The sequence below is a fragment of the Gadus morhua genome, chromosome 10 (assembly GCF_902167405.1).
Source record: "Gadus morhua chromosome 10, gadMor3.0, whole genome shotgun sequence".
Lineage (NCBI taxonomy): Eukaryota > Metazoa > Chordata > Actinopteri > Gadiformes > Gadidae > Gadus > Gadus morhua.
In genome coordinates, this window is record NC_044057.1 from 17,702,262 (window position 1) to 17,721,166 (window position 18,905).

An 18,905-nucleotide genomic window follows, 5' to 3' on the forward strand; every position below is an offset into this window, starting at 1 on the left:
GTCATACTAGTCCCTCTTTAATCAGCTGTAGGGCCTCTGTAATCAATAATATGTCAATGGCAATAAACAGATTAAAAAAACATGTTAAATGAGGCCATTATAATCTTGAATTGTTTGTCAATTAACTGTCAAATATGCCATTAACTGTCAAAAAAGGTTGAACTAAAGTAGGAAATTGTCCCATCAAAATGATGTGAAACTTACACGTAAAATCTTTACCGGCCAGTTGGGTTTATCAATCGGCTGTCATGATGTCATGCACAAGGCTGTCAATCAGTAGGCCACGCTTTTAGCGCTGACGTCAAGTGGCGTATTTGCATTACATGGCGTATTTCCCTTGTAATGCAAATACTCAATCATTTGGGCTGTCGACCTAGAAGTGGCTAGATATCACATAGGCAAATAAAAAACTTGTACTCATCGGGTGGATGATCAAAACCAACGTTTGATTCGTTTGGAACCACTGGACGTTGTTGTGACAGTCATCAATAAACACACGAAGGCGCCATTTCCATGAAAACTAAAACTTAAGAAGCAAGACAAGTTGACAATGACAGTATTCCCATTGTTAAAACAAATTCCATTATGTCCAGACAAAGATACCATATAACGAGTCAATCTACCGCTTATCTGCTCGGATTAGCAGGCTTCTAATGAAGCTGTGGAAAGTGTGAAGGTGTAGCAGGTGTGCAGGGAAATGAGTCTGGCCGTGTGGTTTACGATGAGATATTTTAACGGTGCCCCCGTGCGCTATCTTGACGTGCCAGAATGGGACTTGTCAGCCATGCAGCAGTGCACCTATATCACGAACAGAATACAATATCTACAAATTGATTTAATTATATTAATGAATCCTAAACCTTCCTCCTCATACCCCCCGCGCTTGCGGATCCACGCAAAGGGTTCTCGGTGATTCCTTTACGCACAGAGCGAATTTCGCGCCGTTGTTGGAGCGTTATTTGGTTGAATGGATCGCCTTGCAGAAGTCCTTCTGTCTTTCACGAGGGGCAAGACGATGGACGGTTAGGAATCGCTCGTGGTCAACTTCTTGTTGTGAAGAATCCATACTCTCTGTAAGGGACCATGGCTGGGGACTGTGCGTCGAACCAGCGCCCGACGGAAGATTGTTTCGCTATTTCTTTCTTTTTATGTTCCATCCTTTGATTTGTGAAGTTCTTTAATCAACAGAAAGTCTTGTCAATGGACGTCGGATCTGGAATGATATGGATATACAAGCGAATATGAGTTCGATCAATTGCCTGTCCCACAATGACAGCGACCCGGCACAGAAGTCTCCCGCTGGGTTGTCCACTGCGCTGGCCAGCGTGCTGATCTTGACTATAGTGGTGGACATCGTTGGCAATGTCCTTGTAATTCTTTCCGTGTTTAGAAACAAAAAACTGAGGAATGCAGGTCAGTTGGAAAGTTTCCTAACTTTAAGACAGTATTAATGACTATGATGCATGAAAAAAACGATTAGTTTTCTATGTTTAACAAGGTGCATTTGGAAGGTTTGGACGAACACTTTTGAAATTAAAGCATAAATTATAGTTGCAATGATGCATGAGGAAAACTAAAAATAAGACCAAAACATGGACACATTTATAATAACAATAATTCATTGAATTTATTTAGCGCTTTTCTAGACACTCAAAGACGCCTACAGTGAAGGGGGGGGGGGGGGGACCTCACTAACCACCACCAGTATGTAGCACCCATTTGGGTGATGCACGGCAGCCAATCGGCGCCAGAACGCTCACCACACACCAGCTTGAGGTGGAGAGTGAGGGATGAGGTGATTATTGATGATTGGTGATTATTGGTGATTATGATTATGTGATTATTAGATTTAATTCTTATCCTCAGCATTCATTATGCTCAACACAATTTACACATCATAAGCACAATCTCTCTCTCTCTCTCTCTCTCTCTCTCTCTCTCTCTCTCTCTCTCTCTCTCTCTCTCTCTCTCTCTCTCTCTCTCTCTCTCTCTCTCTCTCTCTCTCTCTCTCTCTCCCTCTCTCAGTTCCTATAAAGTTGTACACTTGTCTCAGGTGAGGTGTGATGTGTGTGTGTGTGCGTGTTCGTGTTTCACTGCTTCAGACTGGCCCTGAAGCAGCGGTGAAACAGCCTTCAAGAAGCCAGTCTGAAGCCCTTACAAACAGTGGCAGGGCTGCTCCCCAAGGCCACCTTCCCCAAACGGCGGCCCTCTGTCTTCATCCATAAACCCCTGGCCTCCCTCCATCCTGCTCGTCCTCCTTCGCTTGTGTTCACCCCGTTTATCCCCGAGCTCCCCTATTAGGAGCTGCAGTGTGAACGGCCCTAGGTTAGACAATGTGTTCATGTGCTACTCTGCCCACGGTGTATTCCCGTAGAGAGGTTGTGAAGAAAGAGAGGAAGATCATGTATACAATTAGAAACTCCCATGTATTCCCATATGGACTGGTGGGCCGTTTTTTTTTGCCACTGGTTGAACTTCTTCATGTTTGCGTTGTATTCTGTGAAGGGTGTCTAGTTGTCAGGCTCTCGTTCCATTCTACCACGCTTGTCTGTGTAGAATTGCCGTGGATCTTTCGCCATTTATAAATGATTCAGGAGATGAGAATATAGAGTAGGTTGATTTAAAAGTAGGCAAACCTACTATTGGGTAAATAATTCAAATGGAATAGAAAATGACAGCAATGAGCTTAAAATAAAACTCAACGGAGTAGTGTATTGATTTCTGTCCGCACATCATTTGAAGAAGATGGAGCAAACAAGAGTAGTTTCCGATAATTGTATTGTTTGGGATGAGTTATTCTATCCATGAGTTGAGTGACGCATTAGGCCTACGCCATTCGTTTGGCCAGATATGTAAAGGTCATCCGATCTGGAACAGTAAAAAAGGGTTTTTCTAAATACCATAGACTGAGGTGTTTCACAACAAACTATCTAAACGCTCACACGCATGCGTGTGACCGGTTCGGCCTCATTCCATGTTTTTGGGCTTGATTTTTCACAGAACTCAGATATCCCACCCTTTCTTCCATACTTGACCAAAGAGGTATTTTCTTGTGCAGTTTTTTGGGAAATTGTATTTTAATGTCAAATAGGCCTAGGCCTATATATATATATATATATATATATATATATATATATATATATATATATATATATATATATATATATATATATATATATATATATTAAATAAAAAGTGAAAACCAGTTTAATTGAAAAGGGATTAAGAAAATAGAAGAACAAATGTCCAGTCAACAAAAATTAGGAACCAAAATCAAAGTTTAAATGAATGTTTAATGTAAACATCATGACATAGACCCAGTAGGAGTAGCAGCCTACATCATGGGATATTCATTTTCACCCTTAACATGCCTCTCTGCTTTTGATTAAAGCAGAGAGGCAGTGGTGGACATCGTTGGCAATGTCCTTGTAATTCTTTCCATGTTTAGAAACAAAAAACTGAGGAATGCAGGTCAGTTGGAAAGTTTCCTAACTAACTATGTTTGCTAAATCATATTCACCATGGAACGGTGTGCAGCTTTGCAATTGGTTCTACAGATTTCATGTTGGGTTTACGGCTCTGTTGCCATCAGCTCTCACACCGACTCAAGACCCGAGTCTCAGACGCTTAGATCTCGGATGTTATTCCGATTTCTCAGATGATCTCAAAATAGAAAGCACAATTTCCTGTGATGCATGTTTAAAAAATCTGGGGTGAAAGCTCTTAATCAATGTAGGATCCTCCATAGATCCTAATGAGAGCAAGTGTATTAGGCTGTTACATAAGGAAATTACATGTCTGCAATAATGAGCGTTTTTGTGCTTTTGGATTTCCGTCATGCTTCATGCATAAGGCCTCTGTATTAAATACTTAAGGGCTTATGGAAAATATAGATAAAATAACTTCAAAAGCAATCATGTGCCTATAACTGTAGCAATGGCCAAAGGCATTATATCAATATGCTCCTTCCAAATCAAACCAGCGCTAGTTCCTTCCTGTCCAACAGCGGCCTCATGGTTCAGTCCTCCAAGTAGCTTGACGTGTGTACTCACAGACTGTGTGATGTTACATCTTCTTTCACAATCTGTCCTCTGTTTGAAACACGCTATTCATTGTATTTTTTAGATCGCTATGAATAAATGTTTAATTGTACAATTGTGCACCCCCACCCGGGTTAAGGACACCCATCCCGCCACCCACCCCCCCTCAATCCCTGGTGGGACACACTCGCAGTGTTACCTAATGGCCCCCAGGAAGACTCCATCTAAATGACTCAATGAATGAGATGTTGGGTAATTCTCAAATTACAGAAGTGGTATTATATGTACGTGCATGTGATCCGCTGCTGAGACCTTCAGCAATGGATCTCTTCACTGGATTAAGTAGCATATTATTCATTATGTAACGCATTATAAAACATAATGTAGGTCTTAAACAATGATAGATTTCCTGATCCAGCCATCCATCCATCCACCTATTCATCCATTCACCCATCCCCATATTCATCCATCCATCCCCATATTCATCTATCCATTCCCGTATTCATCCATCCACACAATCATCCGTTACAATATTCATCCATCCATCAATCCATCCATCCACATATTCATCCATCCAACCATCCTGCCATCCATCCATCCACACATTCATCCATCCATCCATATTATCATCCATCCATTCCTAGGCTTCCTGGGCTCTTTCTGCTACACTACATTTAAGCTGTGTTTTAACGAGTAAGCTCTCTTTATCACCCCCCCTGCCCCCACCCTGAACCATCCACACACACACACACACACACACACACACACACACACACACACACACACACACACACACACACACACGCATACACACATGCATGCACGCACGCACACACGCACACACACACACACACACACACACACACACACACACACACACACACACACACACACACACACACACACACACACACACACACACACAGATGCAGGTTTTTCTATTTTTTCTCTCAGGCAAGATGCCTAAGCCTGTCTTATCTACTAGCAAGTTACTGCCATGCCCTCCAGCTGCTCTTCTCTCGCTATCCTCTCTCTCTCAGTCTCTCTCTCTCTCTCTCTTTCTCTCTCTCTCGCTAACTCTCTCTCTCTCTCTCTCTCTCTCTCTCTCTCTCTCTCTCTCTCTCTCTCTCTCTCTCTCTCTCTCTCTCTCTCTCTCTCTCTCTCTCTCTCTCTCTCTCTCTCGCTCTCGCCCTCTGTTTCCCTGTCTCCCTGACCCCCTATCGCCCTGTCTCCCTCCCTGTCTCCCTCCCTGTCACCCTGTCTCCCCGTCTCCTTGTCGCCCTGTCTTTCTGTGCTCTGGATCAATGCAAAAAACACGGGCTCTGTCTTCCCATACACACTCTTTCCATTACCATTACAGCGTACTGGACATGTGAAACCTCCCTCGGTTGTTTGGTTGAAGCATGTGCTGCTCTGGTGGCCTGAATCCTCTCCCAGCCACTGACTGTTACATTGTCAGACACTCAGGGATTGGTTGGAAAGCTCTCTGACAAGGGTGCTGATGCCAAACCACATGATGTGAAGCCATGCAAAATCAAATTAAATAAATTCACCGGTCCCTTAAACATGCGTCTTGGTGAACTAGTCACTACTAATTCATCACATGGGTTCTGCCCTTGCTCATGGGCTCCTTCCTCTCCTCTTACTAATCAAGTTAAATCTCATCTGGTTTGTGGCAAGCACTCGCAGTAATAATCCCCCTTTTGTCAATTAATTGGAGGTAATTGATGCCAGCACTTTTGCTTAACAATTTGTTATAGGTTGTTATTCTGTAAAAAAAAAAAAAAGAGTAAATATGGCAGCATAAAAAGGTGTTCCTGCCAGTCTGGCCTGCTGGTCGTTTGTCTCCACTGGGTCTTTGAAGCGGATGCGATGCAGAAGGTGGATGTGACAAAGAAAACCTAAGCCCCGAGGCTTGAGGATCGGCGTGGGCCGTGCAAGCAAGCAAGCCAGGAAGCCATGCAAAGGAATGCAAAACCTCTTCGTCCACACAGACTTTGCTCCTGTTCTGTCATTCGCCTGTTTTGGCCTGCGCTCTTTTTATAAAAGTATATATAGAATGAATAATTATATATAATACAATATGATATATATATCATTTTGCATTATATATAGTTATATAATATGGGTATATACCGACTTTAATTATAATGTTACAAGCGTTATTAGTCCGTATCAACCGACTCTATGAAAGTAATAAACGTATATTCCGGCTCTACTTTTGAAGGCATTTAATGACTATATTTCTAAACATATACTCTATTCTATTATATTATATATTTTAATATAGGCCTACGTATATATTTTAGTCTGCATATACAGACTCTATTTATACATATTTAGACTTGTTGCCACACGCTTGCACTTTTCTTCTTCTTTGCAGTGTGCTTCATATTGCTTGATCGACAATGTGGGGGCCACAAATATGCTTACACCACCAATATGGTAAATACACACATAGACACACCAGACATTTTTGGGTGCTTTTTTGGAACTCACGGGGGAGACATTTATGGATTGTATTTTGTTTTGATGACCAAGGAGTTCCGAGGCTGTGTACTGGCAGATTTGGAGTTGGCCATCCTTACAATTCCTAAATAGTTATTATTTCCGATGAAGGCGTTTCTGGAGAAGTTGGGTGACGGGGTGGAGGGTGTGAACAAAAAGGTTGCATTTCTGGTGCATTACTTAATGCAGTTTTTATGTTTGAACAGTTTCTGAGGGTTTTCACAACACATACACAAAGATGGAAAAACATCATTGCACAAGATGTTTATCTTTGAACAAAGGTAAAAGATACCAATGATCATCAATGGTTTGGTGACTTTCAATAAAGTCCCCAATGTATCTTTGAATACAGTCGTGTGGGCTTGTGTGTATGCTTTTGTGTGCTTGTGGCTGTGTGTGTGTATGTGTCTGTGTGTGTGTGTGTGTGTATGTGTCAATGTGTGTGTGAGTGCATGTGTGTGTGTGTGTGTGTGTCGTGTAAGTGCATGCATATGTGTGTGTGTGTGTGTGTGTGTGTGTGTGTGTGTGTGTGTGTGTGTGTGTGTGTGTGTGTGTGTGTGTGTGTGTGTGTGTGTGTGTGTGTGTGTGTGTGTGTGTGCATGCGTGGGTCATGTGCCTATCAGTGTCTGCATCTGTTTGTTTGTGCGTGCGCTGATGACCCACCAACTTTCTTTGGGTTGGGTCATCTATTTCAATAATCACCAAGCCAATTGGTGTCAGAGGAGCCAAGGGGCTTGTATTCAGCTCTGCTCGTTCACTTGGTACCGTTGACCAATCATCTTTGAGGTACCAGGGCATAATGTTCCATTCCATTCACACACTTGGTAATAATAGCTAGCAACAACAGGTGACCATACATGGCCCAGGGTTTCCAGGCCAGAATATCAAACCCATTCCTTTGTTAGCATTGTCTGTTTTGCATAAGCAAGAAAGGCTGGTTCTGGCACTTTTGGGTAGGATGAGAACATAAGACGGCCAGGTAGATTAAATAGAGAGAGAGAGAGAGAGAGAGAGAGAGAGAGAGAGAGAGAGAGAGAGAGAGAGAGAGAGAGAGAGAGAGAGAGAGAGAGAGAGAGAGAGAGAGAGAGAGAGAGATTGCCAGCCTTGCCCGGCCTGTAAATAGTCTGCATATAAGAGCGTTGTTTCCAGGCAACCGAACACTCACATCTCTAAACTTGTGGGAAATCGGAGCTCTGGAAAAGGAATCCTATAGGCGAGGCGAACCGAGACCCGATGCCGTGGCGTGTCTTGTGTCCGCGGATCTCCAGCAGAGACACAGGGACCCACGTGATGTCAGGCTGGGGTGCAAACCTCTGCACGGTGACACATGCCGCCGGCCGGCGCACTGAGCTTCACACAACACATAGTGACAGATAGGACCGCTGAGCTGCGGCAAACATGAAGAGGCCAATGCTTGTTTATTTTTAGGGGGAGAAGGCTATGTGTGCGTGTGTGTGTGTGGGTGCGTACCTTTTGACGCGTGCGTTTGTGTGTGTTTGTGTGTGAGCATGTGTGTCGTTATGGTTACGGCAGCCTCTTCTTCTACAGCAGGCTGGGGGCCAACATTGTTCATATTCAATCCTTAGACTTACTCTTGGACTACTAATTTCTCTGTCTCTCTGTCTCGGGCCTCTGTGTCTCTGTCTCTGTCTCTCACTCTCTCTCTGTCTCTGTCTCTCTCTATTCAGGGACCATACATTTCAATATGGAACGATTTGATGTGATTCGATGCAATGTTATAATGACCCGGTGCCAGTTAATATCCATTAAATGTTAACACAAAATATATATTTTTTTAACCAAGCAGAACGCTTGAAAATAAAATATCTTTGACCAATCAGATCGCCCAGATTCTTCAGGCAATCACACATTTCGAGCAATTTGTTTGGTAGAAAAACTGTATATATTTTAGGAGGAATCTGATTGGTCGAATAAGTTGCTAATTTACTTCAGGAAGAGGGTTGATCTAGTCCTTTCTCTGCCTTGTAACCGCTGTGAATAAAAAAGGTTTTTCCACATTCCCCAACAGTTTTATATCTATAACTGATTAACGTCAGCATGAAGCGAGAGCATTTTTTCAAAAAACGAAGGCAATAAAAATTTGTCTTATGAAAGAAATAAGAGTATTCACGCACGCACATTGATACATTTAATACGAATAAATGTATTATGGTTATTATTATTTCGACATGTGTTCAGATGAAGGCGGTTTTAGTATTTTTGTTGAGAAAATATACAGTATATATCTTAAAAAAAGTATTTGCGGACATTGTCAAAAATAATTTGGTCAAACAGTAGGGACGGTGTTTAACTCCAGGGATTAACTCCAACACACAAAGAGCAAAGAGACACGGATGACGGCCTCATCATGCTGCTGTCTGTTCATGTTCTGTGACGTATGTTGCATATATATATATAGATGTTTATGTATATATATATATATATAGTATATACGTTATATATATACATCTATTTAGATGTGTATATATATATATATATATGTGATAAGGAGCTGTCACAACACATTACTTCTAAATTAACGCAGTTTGCTGTAAATGTCTTCTCCTTTGAAGCGTATTTGATTCCGCCAGGGCTTTAAGTGACATGCTCTGGCACACGTTAAGATCAATCTCAGACTCTCCCCCTGGAACGGCACCACAGTAATATTGTCAGACAGCATTTTCGTTCACTTATTTTGTCGTACAAGAGCCAGGGACACGTGCAGCCAGGAAGTTAGACTCCAGGCACACAGGAAGTTATTTGACAATGATTTGACATTTAAGTGTTTTTTATTAGGGCTTTCTTATAGCATCGCCTTCAGAGAATATAGTTTTAATCTTTTCCATCATAAAGTCGTGGACTTTAAAATGTCATTCACATTCAGCCTCCTAAAGTTTTTATAGCATATTTTCTCATATATGATCAGGCAAGGGAACTGAATGGTAAAACTTACAAGGGTACACTTATGATCAACCATTAAAACACATGGGGTAACGAAGTATCACAGGATACTTCCGTAAAAGACAAAATAGTGCAGGCATACATTCTAAATACAATGCTGTAGCCAAGAGAATCGATTGAAACCATTCAAGAAGAAAAAATAAAGCATAAGATATAAATCTAATAAATATTGCCATTGCCATTTCCTCTGTGACCTGTTAAACGTCAAAAGCATTAGCTTGGTAGCTAGCTAGCCATGGTGGAGCCGCAGAGGGGGTGAGATGAACGCCCCTTGCTGTCCCCCCACAGGAAACATCTTCGTGGTGAGCCTCTCGGTGGCCGACCTGGTGGTGGCCGTGTACCCCTACCCCCTGGTGCTGACGGCTATCGTCCGCGACGACTGGACCATGGGCGACCTGCACTGCCAGGCCAGCGGCTTCATCATGGGCCTCAGCGTCATCGGCTCCATCTTCAACATCACAGCCATCGCCATCAACCGCTACTGCTACATCTGCCACAGCCTGCACTATGACCGGCTCTACAGCGTCCGCAACACCTTCCTCTACCTGGGCCTCACCTGGCTGCTGACGGCCATCGCCACCGTGCCCAACTTCTTCGTGGGCTCGCTGCAGTACGACCCGCGCGTCTACTCCTGCACGTTCGCCCAGACGGTCAGCTCGTACTACACGGTGTCGGTGGTGGTCATCCACTTCCTCATCCCCGTGCTGGTGGTGTCCTACTGCTACATGAGGATATGGGTGCTGGTGATCCAGGTGAAGCACCGCGTCAAGCCAGCGCAGCGGGCCAAGGTGAAGCCCAGCGACGTGAGGAACTTCCTCACCATGTTCATGGTGTTTGTGTTGTTCGCCGTGTGCTGGGCGCCGCTCAACCTCATCGGGCTGGCGGTGGCCGTGGACCCGTCCCGGGTGGCGGCCAGGGTACCCGAGTGGCTGTTTGTCACCAGCTACTTCATGGCGTACTTCAACAGCTGCCTCAACGCCGTCATCTACGGGCTGCTCAACCAGAACTTCCGCAAGGAGTACAAGACCATCGTGCTGGCCTTGTGCATGCCCCGCCTGCTCAGGACCGAGTCGTCCAGGTGTCCCACCGAGGGCATGAGGACTAAGCCCTCGCCGGCCTTCACTAACAACAACATGGCGGAGGTTGATGTTTGAGCGGTACTGTTTGTTTTCGGTGGAGGAGTCGATCTCCAATTGAACCTCCGTATGATCTGATGATTTTGTGCCTTTTGCTGAGATGCTATTCTTATTCACGGTGTCCGTGTGTGTGTGTGTGTGTGTGTGTGTGTGTTTGTGTGTGTGTGTGTGTGTGTGTGTGTGAGTGTGAGTGTGAGTGCGAGTGTGTGTGTGTGTGTGTGTGTGAGTTTGCGTGCGAATACCTTATACATTTGTAATGTGCTGAAGTGCCACAAACTCAAGTGAGACCAACTCAAGGGGAATAATCCCAAAGACTAAATGTACTGCATTGTTCGGTCACAAATTGACAATGATGTAAAGCCAAGGATCCAAACCAATCCAACCCTGTAACCTTTTTTGTCAGCACTGAATCAACACTTTTTCCTAGCGCTCACTTTCTTGAGCACTCTTGACTGTTTGTACCTCATATCCATGACAACCACTGTATTACTTTGCATGCGGTCACATGATATCTGACAATAATAATGAATGCAGGAAGGATCTCGTCAACATAAAAAAAAGTTTTTTTTAGATTTTAAATTTTAAAATTAGAATCAGAATGTTCCAAGACAACATCTGGTCAACTTCCTGTTTCCTGTTTCTAAATTATGTTTTTCTCTCACACTTGCCTCATATCTTCTGATTGGTTGATCTTGTTTGCGCCCCCTACAAGTTTAAAAAGGTACAATCTTTTTAATTTGTCAAAATTGGGTTACCTATAATTGTAATGTGTCACGGCTCCTCCGTGTGTCATGGTGTCCCTAGCAAGACCACTTACTGCTCACGAAGAGCTGGCTGTCGCCTTGCATGTTTGACTCCGCCTTCGGTGTGTGAATGCCTATATGAGCTGTTGTAAGTCACTTTTGATAAAAGCATCTATTAAGCGCCCAAAATGTATGTAAATACATTTTTTATTACTTCAATTTCCAGATATAGACAAACATTTATTCAATTAAGGTATTTTTCACATATTGGCATTCAAAAAGGTATCTGTGTGTTATTGGTACTTATTACTTGTATACAACTGCACTTACGTCATATGCCTGCGATGACATTAAACCTGACAAGTATTTTTTCCAATCACGATGCCCTATTGTCAACTGTAACTCATAGCAGCATCATCTAGCTTTGGTTTTTCACGGATTAATATATCAAGGTGAGGCTCTACCCTGCCAAACCGTGACAAATCCTACAGGTAGGTATCAAATAATAATATACCGTTGTGGCTGCAGCCAATGTTTATTGTCAACCATTGTGCTGCCAATGGAGCAGCACATCTTAATAAAATGCCTGTTTTGCATTTAAGTATATATCTCCCAATATGGTTTACAAATGATATAGACCTATATATGCATGTTCATCCTCAGAGCATCTCAAACCAGCTCTTTCAATTCATATGTCTCGCAAACTCATTTCAAGTCTGATGATTATGAGGGATGGCTGAAATTGCTGCATGTTAAAAAAAAATATAATTGCGGCAGGAAATCTGATGCAAAATTGTGGGTCAAAATGTGGGTTTAACTGGGTAACATAGAAGAAAATCATTTTCAAATAAATAATTACGAACCCATGCACATAAAAGTACATGCGGGACCGTGTGATTCCTTGTCTTGACTTTTTGTCCCGGTTATTGTACTAAATGCCCCATTGTGTACTGTGTCAAGACTTCCCACAAATATCTGATTGCATGAACAGACAACAGGCGGCTTCTCTGTTATTCAGTTGGAACAATCTTCGTCCTTCCTCTACCTTGTAACCAGTGTGAATAAGAATTAATCTTTTTAAATCCCTTAAAATTGGTCTAACAAACCTTCTTTCAACAAACACAATGGGGTAGATTGTGATGACTACAACCAATATTTTATTTCTAAACCAACGCAAGGCAGTTCAGTAGTCCAATCTCTATTCCTTCCTCTGCCTTGTAACCACTGTGAATAATAATGTTATTTACTTTATCCCCTTGGGCTCCGATCAAATAGCCCAAAGGATAACCACTTTCTCCCTCATAACCACTTTCCCTTGACCTCCCTGGAAAACGTCATGAGGTCAAGGGAAAAAAAAAAAAAAAAAAAAAAGCGGCATAAGTTGGTAAAAAACACTTCTGAGAATTCATAAGGACTTGGAAGGAAAAGACCAATGCGGTGTCAAAATAATCCCACTGTATGCTAGGATTAGGTTCTCATGCGTCGGTGGAGGTTGTCATATTGATCCCTGAACCGCTCAATACTGTGTCACTTTAAATGCTCCTGCCACAAGAAATTGTTGGATGTCATTATCTCCCATTACTTTCGTGAAGGATGGTCTGGTGTACCCTGTGCTAAAGGTGATAAGAAAGGATGCATTGAAGCATGATTTCTAAGCATTTAGATCATTCAAACAACTCGTATCATGGCTGCCACTTATTCTGGGTAATTTCACTCCCTTTGGGGGCCTATAAGCAAAAAATACTGTCTCCCCCGAGCCCTTGGCTGGGTGCGCACTTGTGGTGCAGTTAATTATCAGGGCCAATCGGTTAATCCAGCCATCACCTGATCACCCCTCACACTCGACTGAGAGCTCTGGCATGTCAGTGTTCAATGCATGCTCTGCATGCTTCAAACTTTTCAACTCCGCCTTAAACTGGGTATTCATCAACTCATTTTGTCCTGGTGCATGAGAAGCCCAGTAAAGGCACAGAGTTGGCGTGTGGCCGGGTAAACGGCTACATGCGACCGGAAGGTTGCTAGTTCAATCCCACGCTGCTCCTAGTTGAGTGTCAAGGTGTCCCTGAGCAAGAGACCTAACCCGAACTGCCCTCGACACCACTGTCATGTGTGAATGGGTGTATGAATGGTTGTATGTCGCTTTGGACAAAAGCATCTGCTTAATTCCCTTAATAAAAATATATAAATGAATACAGTATGGCTTTCTTTATCCATTCAAAAGAGCTTTGTGTAACAATGGAGGAAACAACATTGTTTTTCCTGTTTTTTTTCCTGTTCTACATATTTCTCCCCCTGGTCACAGTCTCTACCGACTGCTGCGTGACACGATGATGCACTATATATTTTGTGTCGTATCTGTTAGTAGTGGTTTTGTTCGACAGTATGAGCACACCAAATCCCCCTCGGGATTGCATGGTTTTCTATTCAATTCGTATTCATATAAGGGATTAAAACCCAAAGATACAGACCAGAACGACAACACAAACAAAGCCTGGCTGTTGCAATAAAAAAGACAGAGGAACGCGATACACATCAGGAGGCGTCATTGATGTGATTTCATGACAGACTCAGACATGGGACATGTCACCCTCAAAAGACAAAACCAGCAGCCCTGAGATAGTGAGATATGATTGTGTTTCCTGTGAATTTGTTCTTTTCTTCTGGTCTATATATTCAGACCATTTTCCCCTTGTGTATTGGTTGCTTTTATAAGTATATTACTGATAGAGGATTGCAGATGAATATATACAAAGAATCTCAAACCCCTTTGTCGGTGCATGAGGGCATGAAACCCAAATGGCCGTGTTGGTAAATAATTTAGGCCCCCAAAAAACAGTTGAGTCTAATGCCCATTTGTAGTCAGCAAAATAATTCACTTAGCAAACGTGATCCGTTTGCTACCAAAAATACGTGAAATTCACATTTTGGGCTTAACACCAAAAAAGAAGATGTGAAAACATCTGTCTTAACAAAATGGGTCCAAAGTCAAGGGCACGTGATGGTGTGGTCATTCTACTCACCACTTGAATCTTCTTTCACTCCATTGAACCCCCCCCCGCCCCCCTCTCTCACACACACACACACACACACACACACACACACACACACACACACACACACACACACACACACACACACACACACACACACACACACACACACACACACACACACACACACACACTAACACAAAATAACCATAGCACACGGCCCTAACCCTAACCCTAACCTCTCTGTGGTCAGTGAAAAAAAACTATCAACTTGTGCCAAATACTGTAGATATTTTAGTAACAATTAAGAAATATGAACAAAGGGTTCGGTAACGACTTGCTTGGATGCTCAAAACAACTATTTGGCACAATAACACGGTGGAACCGACACATGCTTGTCCCCAATTATATGGGCTTCCTGCTGCCCGACACGTTCCGCACACATCACTGAGTTTTACATCAGAAGGCTGTGTGACTGTGGGGACTGAGGCTGCAGCAGGGGCACGGCCAGTTAGTGCCGTAGTGGATCATTGGTGCAGTGACTTCAAGAAGAGCCTGTGTTTCCTCATGCGCCTCATGGGCTCTACTCCATGTCTCATTTGGCCAGGGGTCACAACAGCCATCAGGAAGCTGTTGTTGTCGTTTGTTTTGTTCCGTTGCCGTTTCAGGATAGGGGATGCGGGAATGCTGATTATGTAGGCTTAAAGCAGACCTCTTTTTAGGACAGGAGGATTGTTAAGGGGGGGGGATTACGGATAAATTCCCTGTTTGTTTTGCAAATTCTGCTTGGCGTATCGCTCCCTTTCTCCTGCGTATCCGGACAGAGGGGTCAAAATGTAGACCATGTCTAAAGCAGATGAATGGAACTAACGATTCTTATCTTGGTCCAAGATCCCTTGTGTAGAAAGCTTCTATTCATTGTTTGTTACAGGATCTTGAACCCAACAAAAGAGCTGATATGATGAAAACTACAAATGTTTTGCAAAGCACAGGGTTGGAGTTCTATAGAGAGTAGCACGGATTGACTGATGTCCGCCAAAAATGCCATGAGAATGCAGGTCGGGTCCGACCGGAGGGCGGCCCCCAAGAGAGACCGGGTTTGTAAAGATATGGTCATAAAGAGACAGTTCAGAAATATGCAGAAAGTCAACATGTTATTTTGGAAGCTTTCTATTTTTAAGCAAGCAATATTTTTGTTTGTTTTACTCAAAGCGGTCTTTAATAAAATCTCAGAATATTAGCAAAATGAATTATTCTTTCAGGGAACAATTAAATAACTAAATATATTATATTTTGTTTGATCAATGTTAATTTAGGCTAATGTTATCTCGTGGGTAAATAAAAACCAATGACTTGTGGTTGATTAGGCAATCCTTTTTTAGATGTCCTGATTATGGTTTTCTATTCATTATGTATGGCTTGACAATTTGGTTACTATTCTTTAAGTCCAAACCAAAAAACACAACCAATACAATGCATTTAAACTATTTTTGTCTGGAACAACAAACAATCCTTCTGTAGATTATTTACATAAAAGCCTATGCGTCAATTTTACCAAGGACAGTTTAAGGAAACCTTCATGAAAACACCATTGTCACATTATCTAAATGTTTAAACATTATTGTATATATGCCCTGTATCATGCTTGTCATCAATGCTGTCATCATGTATTTTTGTAACCCTAGTCCCTTTTCATTCCATACTTGTCGGACAGTCTGCATAGTTGGAATGCTTCACTGCAAGATGTAAGCAGAAACGATTCACGTTAACAAAGCGCTACCTCTTCATTGGTATTTTCAAATTGTGGCTACCTTGTGCAGGGTGCAAAATGACGACTTAAGCATACAGAACTTTCCTATTGATTTTTGCTATTTTTACTGGAGTCTTTTCATAAGAAATGGGTTGGAAAACCTGCTGTGCGTGGGATTGGACCAGTTTAAAGCTAACTAGAGCGGAAAGGGCCAAGACATTTCAACCGGCAGAAGCACAGCCAGCACAGCAGGATGAACATGTCATACGTTTATACTCACAAAATGGCCTGAATGGATCTCTGTCATATCAGTAATTAAATAAAAATAGCAGAGGATATTTGGCCTACATTATTAAGTAATGGCATTGCCACTATTGTTCTAATGCTAAAACTAATTGGAGACACTTTTGTTTTTGTTGAAAAATTACTACTTACAATAACGATAAAAAAAATACTAGATGGATGCATAAAAAGTAGTATTTTCTGATAAATTAAATATTTTTTGAATAATAATGGTATATCGATTGTGAAGTCAATTACTCTCCCAAACAGAAGGTGGCGACCGAGAATTCACATCATGCTTTTTTCCGGCCCTTTTCGTGTCCATGTGACCAGGGCCGTTGGTCACGTGAGAAAATGCGGAAGTAAAGCCACTACGCGCGTTAGCCTTTATTTGATGCTGTGGTTATACCGTATATTTATACTATTAATCCTGGAAAACATCCAGCGACTCCTGTAAAATAATGGACGCTTCTACTAGAACATCGCTCAACGCTGCGGCAGCACCAGCGCCAGAGTTCAGGGGGTAAGGGATCTATAGTCCATAGATAATAACCATAGTATTTCGATGCATAACATTTACATCAATAACTTCTTAATAACTTGCATGACACAAACCCCATAATGCATAGATGTGTGGTTGTTCCGTCTTTCTGCCTTTACTTTGTTATGGTTATGAATTCATGCAACTATAAGTACAATGTGTTTATTATCCATAGCGTTGTTGTTGATGTGCCTCTGAACCTGTGCTCTGTAGGAATGAGAGCTCTCTGGTGTCTGCCCTGAAGACTCTCCTGTTCTTCACCTTCCTCATGGTCACCCTACCCATAGGATTATACTTTGCTTCAAAGGCGTACGTTTTTGAGGGTAAGAGGAGTTTGTTTGTTCTCCCATATTCCTCATCCTCATCGTCATCCGCTTATCCGGGGTCGGGTCGCGGGGGGAGCAGCTCAAGCAGGGGGCCCCAGACTTCCCTTTCCCGGGCCACATTGACCAGCTCTGACGGGGGGATCCCGAGGCGTTCCCAGGCCAGTGTTGAGATATAATCTCTCCACCTAGTCCTGGGTCTTCACCGAGGTTTCCTCCCCACTGGACGTGCCTGAAACACCTCCCAAGGAAGACGCCCAGTGGGAATCCTTACCAGATGCCCGAACCACCTCAGCTGACTCCTTTCTAAGTAAAGGAGCAGCGGCTCTAATCCGAGTTCCTCACGGATGGCTGAGCTTTTCACCCTATCCCTAAGGGAGACGCCAGCCACCCTTCTGAGAAAACTCATCTCTGCCGCTTGTACCCGCGAAATGTCCCATATTATTAAAACTTAAATTGTGTATTGAGCTGTTTTTTATGCTGCAGCAAAAAAAAAAACAGGTACATATTTGTTTCACTTTGATGTTGCTATTTTTTACCCTTATTGCTTCCTCTGTCCAGGTACTATGAAGATGTCCAGTTCTGACAGCTACTTCTACGCTGCCATCGTCGCGGTGCTTGCAGTCCACGTGGTTTTGGCTCTGTTTGTTTATGTGGCCTGGAATGAAGGCAGCCCCCCCAAAGGAAAAGGCAAACACGACTAAAGGTCTCTCCAGCTGCAATATTCCCAAGGGATGGCCGAGGGCCATAGATACAAGGCCCTCGCTAGGCTACAGTCATCAGCCCCAGCCATTGCACCGTTTATCAGCCCCGATGGTGTGGAATATCTGGTTGACTCTTGGAGTTTAACGTGCACTGTAATTTTTCCAAGAAGGGTGGGAAAGGTTATTGTGGTGTGTGTCTTTCCCAGAAATGGCTATCCCAGTCCATCAATGTTTGCCATTGTGTTTATTCAAAATGCAATGGTGATTCTCGTTGAAAATATCTCGTTTTTATACTTGTTTTTGGTGGTTGCAATGTACAACCTTTAGCTTAATGCTAGAGTACTGTTGAAGTAGATTCCCTTGGAACTGGTCTACCTGTCGTTCAGCTTTAGTTTGTCGTCTTCCATGTTTTGTCGTTAAATTATCCTAATTATTTCTTTTTCTTTTTGGCTGAGGTTTTCAAGTGGTTTCTGGAGTGTAACGTGGTTGTTGAATGTTGAAATGTTTGAGATATGATTAAAACATTGAAATTATGTTTTGTAAATGTCCTGTTTGTTATTTATTGACTGGTATATGTATGCACAGTTGATGTGAATTGGATCTATTTTGCATAAAATAAAGACGCAAAGCCATCTAATGTTAAACTATTGTTCTTTCAATAATCACTTTTTTCTCTTAATTTTGTTCATTACCACAAACGCTGTCAATTCACATAGACTATAAGACTATCCATTCAAGTCAGCTTGTGCTTATTTCATAAATACACACAAAATGCTTATGGCTGTAGAGAGTGATTGTTGTCACACGATGGCAGCAAACAGTAGAGCTGTTCCCAGCATGAAGGCATTCCACGGAAGGTGGGAGGCGATGTGACGCATGCCAGAGGATAGGATCATGACTCACAAACCTATCCTGAGATTCCCTTTT

At 42.6% G+C, this 18,905-nt stretch overlaps 2 protein-coding genes across 2 annotated transcripts; both read left to right on the forward strand.

Annotated features, from left to right (window-relative positions):
- The first annotated feature begins 1,183 nt into the window (after positions 1–1,183).
- On the forward strand, positions 1,184–12,138 carry mtnr1c (melatonin receptor 1C). The gene is made up of 2 exons (XM_030368446.1): positions 1,184–1,413; positions 9,798–12,138. The coding sequence occupies exons 1-2, from the start codon at positions 1,224–1,226 to the stop codon at positions 10,661–10,663; spliced, it is 1,056 nt and encodes a 351-aa protein (XP_030224306.1). The 5' UTR covers positions 1,184–1,223; the 3' UTR covers positions 10,664–12,138.
- Positions 12,139–16,737: 4,599 nt separating this feature from the next.
- vma21 (vacuolar ATPase assembly factor VMA21) lies at positions 16,738–18,622 on the forward strand. Its single transcript, XM_030368939.1, has 3 exons — positions 16,738–16,933; positions 17,165–17,274; positions 17,836–18,622. The coding sequence occupies exons 1-3, from the start codon at positions 16,872–16,874 to the stop codon at positions 17,976–17,978; spliced, it is 315 nt and encodes a 104-aa protein (XP_030224799.1). The 5' UTR covers positions 16,738–16,871; the 3' UTR covers positions 17,979–18,622.
- The last annotated feature ends 283 nt before the right edge of the window (positions 18,623–18,905 follow it).